Source organism: Maniola jurtina, chromosome 23 (genome assembly GCF_905333055.1).
Source record: "Maniola jurtina chromosome 23, ilManJurt1.1, whole genome shotgun sequence".
Taxonomy (NCBI): domain Eukaryota; kingdom Metazoa; phylum Arthropoda; class Insecta; order Lepidoptera; family Nymphalidae; genus Maniola; species Maniola jurtina.
This window is the reverse complement of record NC_060051.1, coordinates 501310-509407: the sequence shown is the minus strand read 5'-3', so window position 1 is coordinate 509407 and position 8098 is coordinate 501310. Positions and strand designations below refer to the sequence as shown.

The following is an 8098-nucleotide window of genomic DNA, read 5'->3' as shown; positions in this document are numbered from 1 at the left end:
TTTAATTTATTTTTTGACTGCGCTAACTTATAAGGTTGACTTTTTTACAGCTCCGAGGAATCGTAGACCTATGAGTATTTGATACCTTTCCTGAGAAAAAGAACCTTGGCAGACAGTTTCTAATTAATCAATGTAGAATCGAACCAGGTCATTTAAAGCAAAATCAGCACCACTGAACCAAAGAGGTATTAGGACTTTTCATTAAAGAAAATAATATAAAACATGGCGATAACAACTAAATTAGAGAGTTCTGATAAATAGTAGGTACTAATGAACTGTACGCTTAGTTAGGGTGGCGCTACTAGTAACCGTCACAGTACAAATAATAAAATTATTACTCCAAGAGCTTTGATTTTAGTTACAAAAATCGAAAGCACATTTATTCAGATTTTTAAAAAATTAGTGTATAAAATACAAGGATAATATAAATGGATTTATATTATCCCATATTATAAATGTAAAAGTATGTTTGTTTGTTGTTTTACCAGTTTGATCATCAATCACACTGCAATCGAGCAACCGATCGACGTGATTTTTTCCATAGTTAGATATAGATATAATATATTGAGAGTGGCATAGGCGACTTTTTTTCCGGATACTTTAATAAAGTAGCTCTTATTTATTTTAATTTGACTCTGAAATAATTTTGAATAGGTAAGCTTTCGTTAGTACCTAGCCTAGCAATTCCTAATAGTAATATATGTAAACTAGCGACCGTTTGCGGCTTTTCTCGGTGAAAATATAAATACTCTTTATTCCCTTTTCCATGCGACATTTTGAAAAATCCGGCCTTGTTCCTTGACGACACAAAGGGCACCTCTGTTCAAAATTTCAGCTTTCTATATCCAAGGCCTCAAGCTCGGCGTTGATGAGTTAGTCAGTAAGTTTGAACTTCTTTTAAACAACTGCATTATTAGATATATCTATTATTAGATGAAGGCTGCGATTTAGGTTTTTTAAAAATCTGGTGGGAACTCTTTGATTTTCTGGGACAAAAAGTAACCTATGTACGGGATGTAAGCTAAGTCTGTACCTAATCATCAAAATCCGTTTAACGGATGGGCCGTGAAAAGCTAGCAGGCAGACAGACAGACAAACTTTCGCGTTTATAATAATGATGAATTTAGAATGGATTATTACAAATCTAACAATTCTGACCATTTAAAGGTTGTACAACAGTACCTACCTACTTTGAATAAATGATGTTCACTTTGAGTTTGATTTAGATGGATGTTTAGAAGTGAAAAAACGTTAGTTTCAAAATATGATACAATTACCCTATTGCGAAGTTAGAAGCCTGTTTATAGTCGTAGTTGCAATCAGAGACCCATATCAGTACCCGTGAAGAGAACGATTAGTTATGCTCCATTAGCTATAGTTTTAGTTAAATTTAGTTAGATTTGACAGTAGTCCTAACCGGTTGTTTGGTAGAAAGAGATGTTTAGAATAATTGTGTTTTTGAGCGTGTTTTGCTATGTATCGAATTATGATAGTAAGTAATACCTAATAGTAGTACCTAGTAGTATCATAAAAGGCAGCCAGGTAGGTCATTTATAGCACAAGTGAAGAAAAATGTGGAAACCGTGAATTTGTGGTTACAATTTGTGGTCACAAAAAAAAATTAAAATGTCTTCATGAACAAATAATTAGTATTTTCAATTTTCAAAGTAAGATAACTACACTAAGTGGGATATCATATGAAAGGGCTGAACCTGTATATTCTAGCTAAAACAGATTTTTATACTTACATAATAGTTTTTGATTTGTCGTGCATAATGTCGAAAAAATACCTAAGTACGGAACCCTCGGTGCGCGAGTCTGACTCGCACTAGGCCGGTTGCTGTCCTTTCTGTCAATGATTGAGGTTAAAAAAGTATCTTTACCCAAACTTAAATGCGAAACTGTGTCTATCTCTATCTATCTGTCTGTCTCTCTTTCTAACAGTTTGCTACTGTTTCCCATCCACTAAAACGATTTAACATGTAGGTAGGATTGCCAGGCATACGGGGCATGTATGTTACGGGTCACCCCGTAATACAGAAACCCGTACCGCACAGCTCAAACTACCCTATGGCTCGGGCTGGGCATGCAAGTAGCTCGTATTATAATGACTAGACATCCGCTAACAAAGGATTTTTGAACATCCCCTATATATTTCCCCTAGGGGGATAAAATACGGGTTCGAAATAATTTGTGTGTTTCACGTGGACAAAGTCGTGGATATCCGCTAGTATCAGATACATACACGTGTATGCAATAAACTGTAAAAGTTGTAGGTGTTTATTGAGACTAATTAACTGTTATGTTTTCGCCATCAAGATTAGCTATGGCGCCAATACTCTAAGCTAAATTTAGAGTATCTGGGTCTTAAATTAGATTTAGGGTATTAGAGTAAAATTGTTTTTACTCTAATATTTTAATATTTTAATGTTGTTGTAAAATAATCATGAGCCCAGAATTTTCTCCTCTTTCATTTGACATCCCACTCAAAATTTTTTAGAGACCTCCACTTTTTTGATGTAAAATCCGTTAGTGATCTTAATTTTTTTCGTAAAATATAGCCTATGTCACCCCGACCTTAACAATGAATCAACTGACACCTTATTCATCAAAGTCGACGCAGTAATTTAGGCACTACGGTGGAACATACAGAATCTGGATACAAATATACATACATACATATACATATTATACATAGACTGCTAAAATAATAACCCTTCCTTTTGGCATTGCTGCAGTCGGGTAAAAAAGGACAAAACATGAATTTTAAATTTAAAGACTCTTTTTAATGCACACTTCAATTTTAAACTATAGGCTCGCGACTGGCAGCTAAAGTCACGTATTGCTTGCTTGCGGTGGCTGGCTTTTCCTGCATGTTTAGCAGCGGGAGGGCGGGTGGTGCATACCATATGCTGCACGTTGCACCATACAGATTTGCCTGGTTTAGCGGATTAGAGCAAAGCTTTTGGTTCCTTGTATATCATGGACTTCCGCAAAGTAACGCCTGCTTCTATATGACACCTAAAAAGTGGTTTGATGAAATAACTCTCTTTCGTTCTAGTCAACAAGATACCGAAAGGACTCCTCACTCCGACCTGCGTGGCGAACTATTACCAGGTGTTCATCACGCGGACGGTACCTTTGCGCTCCTACCATTACTTTCATGAGGTGCTGCAAGGACATGACCTTCTCTCTTATATGAGAATTCATGTAAGTTATACTTAGTAAAAAAAACCGGCCAAGTGGGAGTCAGACTCGCGGCACCGAGGGTTCCGTACTCGGCAATTTTTTCCGACATTTTGCACGATATATCAAAATCTATCGTGCATAAAAATAAATGTGTTTTAGAAATCGTGTATAATATAAAAATAAATCTGTTTTAGAATGTACTACAGGTTAACCCCTTGGTATAGCTGTTATCTTACTTTGAAAATTGAAACACGTTTTAATTTTTTTTTAAATGATGTAGCCAGAAATTCGGGGTTTTCAGATTTATTCCTTTACTTGTTCTATAAGACCCACCTACCTACCAAATTTCGTGATTTTAGGTCAACGGGAAGTACCCTATAGGTTTTCTTGACAGACACAACGGTTGGACGGACGGATAGACAGACAGATACAAACTGATCCCATAAGGGTTCCTTTTTTCCTTTTGAGGTACAGAACCCTAAAAAAGATATTCTTTGTTTAGTATCGCTGGAGAATCGTGGGTGGTCAAAGGATCTCCATTGAAGAGGCGCCGTTCCAGGTCATGTACGGCAAGTACTGTGGTGGGGCTATCCTCACTCCCTACTGGGTCCTCACTGCAGCTCATTGTACGTAAGTAATCACACTAATTTGACTAATTTGGAATCTGATTAATTTGGAATTTGACTAATTTGGAATCTGATTAATTTGGAAAATTGCGTCAAGTCTTCAATTCGTCGATATCCCAAAGCCTAAAGACGAAAGTCTTTAATGGGTGTGCCCTACCTATGATGACGAATGGTGCTGAAACGTGGACACTGACAGTTGGCCGTCCACAAGTTCAAAGTCGTTCAGCGGGCTTTGTTGGGGATCTCTCTGAGGGACAAAATTCGTAACGAGGAAAACCAGAGTGACCGACATTGCTCAACGAATTAGCCAGCTGAAGTGACAGTGCGCAGGCCGCGTCTGCCGCAGAACCGAGTGCCGATGGGGCATACGTGTTCTGAAGCGGAGACGGTGTACCGGTAAACGCAGTGTGGGACGACCTCCAGCCCGCTGAACCGATGACCTGAAGAAGGTAGCGGGGAGCGGGTGGGTGAGGAAGGCGGAGGATCCTTTTGGTGGCGCGCTCTTGGAAAGGCCTATGTCCGCATGCAGGCTGATGGAATGGAAAAATCACATAATATTATAAACACGAACGTTTGTGTGTATGTATGTGTGTATGTTAGTTACTCTTTCACGCAAAAACTACCTGACGGATTAGGCTGTTTAGAATGGAGGTGGATTATACCATGGATTAACACCTTGGCTACTTTTTATTCCGGAAAATCAAAGGATTCCAACGGGATTAAATAAAAACTATCCACGCGAACGAAGTCGCTCGTATCGGCTAGTTCTATCTGAATAAAAATATACCTATTCATAATAATTATGTGTTACCGGATTTTTCAGCTAATTCCAACTGTTCAATTGAGTTGAAAACGAATAAGTGTGGTTTGTTAACAAACGAAAAGCCTGTTTAGGAATGGGTTTTCAAGAACGTTAGGACTTTTTATTGGCTTCAGTATATCTTATGCCCGACCACAAACGCTAAAAAATGTGATTTTCAACGGCGATTCCCGCTAAACGTAGATAATATGATACAACGAAATTCACAATGCCGTTTGGCGTTAGACGATTTTAACCCCAATTCATTACACGTTAACCATTCAAGTGTGGCCACTCAGTTTAACTCGTTGATTATCACGATAATTATGGCGTTGTTGGGCATTGACTTTAACTTCAATGTAGCCGCAAAATTATAGGTTTTTTGTGTATTATTTTCCAGAGAAAAACACCAGTACGTCTATGCTGGTTCAACCCGTCGCAGCGAAACAAAACCCTACACCATTTGCGCCCACTTTGTGCATCCTCTGTGGAACACCACACACAAGCTTCACTCCCATGACTATGATTACCAGCTCCTGCTGCTGGAAACCCCTATCCCAATCAGCAATGATGCCAGACCCATAGCTATTGGAACTGAGAGCGATATCAGGCCAGGAATTATGGTGTCAGTGAGTGGTTGGGGACATTTGCACTATAAAGTAAGTCTATGATGTTCTTGAGAGCCATAATAGACAGAAGCTATCAAGTAGGTATAAGTACCTACTTGATGGAACGGCTGGCTTTTCCTACATGTTTAGCAGTGGGAGAGTGGGACGTACATTTTGCATGGTACATGTTGCACCATACAAATTTGTCTGTTTCAGCGGATTATAGCAAATCAAGCTTTTGGTTCCTTGTATATCATGGACTTTCGCAAAGTAACGTCTACTTCTATACAACATATAAGTTGATGTTAAAAGATGGAGTAATCGAGTATTATCGCTTTAAAGTGCTCTGCAACATTTTGGTATTGCAAACACAGATCTCTCCATGATCTTCTGTTTCAGAAAAGTCATATGCAAGAATATTTGCACCGCGTGTATGTGCCGATAATGTCTCAGAACGAATGCAAGGAAATGCCGAATGGTAAGTTTAGGGACATCACTCCGAGGATGTTCTGCGCTGGATACATCAACGGCACCAAGGATTCTTGTCAGGTAAGAGATGGGTGAAGGCCTGGACAGATATAAGCGTGACGGTGAAGCCGACCTGTGATGATGTGGAGACATTAGTGGTAGATCCCGAGTTCGATTCGCGGCGGAGTTTGAAATTTAATAATTTCTAAATTTCTGATCTGGTCTGGTGGGAGGCTTCGGTCGTAGCTAGTTACCACCCTACTGCAAAAGCCGTGCTGCCAAGAGATTGAGCATTCCGGTACGATGCCGTGTAGAAACCAAATGAGTACCTATGGGTTTAATCAAAACTGCCATACCTCTTTCAGGTTAGCCCGCTTCCATCTTAGACTGTATCAACTATCATCACTTGCCACCAGGTGAGATTGCAGTCAAGGGCTAACTTATTTGTGGTAAAAAAAAAAAATCTAACAGTGGCGTAAAAAAACAATATTAAGGTTCACTATGACTTATTATTTACAAGATTTCTGAAGTTTAGAGGTCAATAATGGTTTATAATACGCTTTGCATGTAATGTTTTAGGGTGATTCCGGTGGGCCAGCGGTGTACAACGGTAAGCTGGTAGGACTGGTGTCTTTCGGCGTGGGTTGCGCGGAACCCTTGAACCCTGGCGTGTACTCCAACGTGCCTTTGGCTAGAGACTGGATCAGATCCGTTACGGGCCTACCTTTGTGAAATAATCCAGAAATTGTATTGTTATTGTAAGAGGTTGCAGAAATGGTACACACATTTCCACTTCTGCATAGCAAGCTTTCAACATCATGTCAACCCATGTCAGGCATATAGGTTCTCTTATGATGTTTGCCCAAGTGGTTTCAATTGCTTAACAGGGCTCTCTCCGTCACCTACACCATACAATCGTAGCCCCAATTTCATTTGAATAATAAGCAACAAAGTCCATGAAATTTTGCAGACATATTCTAGAAACTAATATCTGTGCCTGTGGTGTTTTCGATTTTTCTAAAAATATGTAAGTAGTTTTAAAATTACAGGGGCTCAAATATTTGTATGTGAATTTTTAAGACCGCGTAACTTAAACCGAATATTTTAACGGAAATCTGGAAAACCACAGGCATAGATATTAGTTCTCGGATGGTTTCTACAAAATTCCATTGAGTATGATTGGTTAGTATTCCAATGAGAGATGAACTACGTTTGTATGGAGCGAGTGACGAAGAGACCCCTCTTAATAACTCCGAAAGGTTAGAGGTGCTTGGTGCTTGTCCGTGATAAAGCCCCTTACTCGCTGAATAAGCAACCGATTTAGGACTATATAGTTAAGCGACCCGCTTCGGCTTTATCTTATTACAATTTTTCGTACGGATCTCCGATTTTCTTGAGAATAAAATAAAGCCTATGTCTCTCAGGAACAATTTAGCTTTCTAGTGGAGAAAGAATTTTCAAAATCAGTTCAGTAGTTCCAGAGATTCCTGCAAACAAACTTACAAACTTAACCTTTTCATAATTTTTTTATAGATCAATTCTCAATAATATTTTCTTTCCAGTTATTATCTAAGTGTTTTTGAATACTTTCTTATGTACATTAAATTAATATACTTAATATATAATGTGGTTAATTTTTGTACGGTAGCTATGAGATTATTTTAGTTAGTGATGTTAAAGTGAAGGAAAAATAGTTGTATGAACAAAACTCCTCGTGCTCATCTCTCACATAAGTATTGTATTTTTATTAATAAGTTATTAATATTCATTAATATAATAATAATATCATTATTATTGTGTTTTTATTTCTTCTTCTTCTTCTTCTCTCTGGGCTGGTTTCCGCACTTAAACGTTTCCGTCTGTTGTGCGTGCGTTGCCCCTCCCCGCCGAAGTCTTCACTCCAGCCATCCCAGCTCGCTCCAGAAGCCAAGTAGACCGCCCAGGTTGCCGAGGGCTTCATGAAGTGAGGTTGGGGATCCCAGATGGCGTTCTCGATGTTCTGCCACGCTTGCACACTCCAGGAGCACGTGCGTCGGTGTTTCATCGACCTCCATGCAGGCCCTGCACAGAGGACTGTCGGTAACACCTATAACGAAAAGGTGTTTGTTTAGTGGGCTATGCCCTGTTATGAGTCCCACCACCTTCCTAAGTTTACCTTTGTCCAGGCGGAGTAGTTTGTTAGTTTGTCTTATATCTATGTTAGGGAAAGCCTCTTTGGCTTGCCTGCAGTCAGTTGCGTTTACCCATAGATGAGAATGCTCTTTAAGTGTTAGTTCGTGTAACCAAGTTTTATACTCACTGAAGGGTATGGGTACCATAGGCTCTGGCCCTGTCACCTTCAGCGTCGTAGCCCTGCGTGCTAATGCGTCCGCTGCCTCGTTTCCCTGGTCCCCATCATGTCCTTTGAC

At 39.4% G+C, this 8098-nt stretch overlaps 1 protein-coding gene across 1 annotated transcript; it reads left to right on the top strand.

The window, feature by feature from the left end:
- The first annotated feature begins 1348 nt into the window (after window positions 1-1348).
- On the top strand, window positions 1349-6630 carry LOC123877294 (trypsin-7-like). Its single transcript, XM_045923916.1, has 6 exons — window positions 1349-1492; window positions 3062-3210; window positions 3692-3819; window positions 5015-5273; window positions 5622-5771; window positions 6270-6630. Exons 1-6 carry the CDS (start codon window positions 1438-1440, stop codon window positions 6420-6422), a joined length of 894 nt encoding a protein of 297 aa, XP_045779872.1. The 5' UTR covers window positions 1349-1437; the 3' UTR covers window positions 6423-6630.
- Window positions 6631-8098: the final 1468 nt, after the last annotated feature.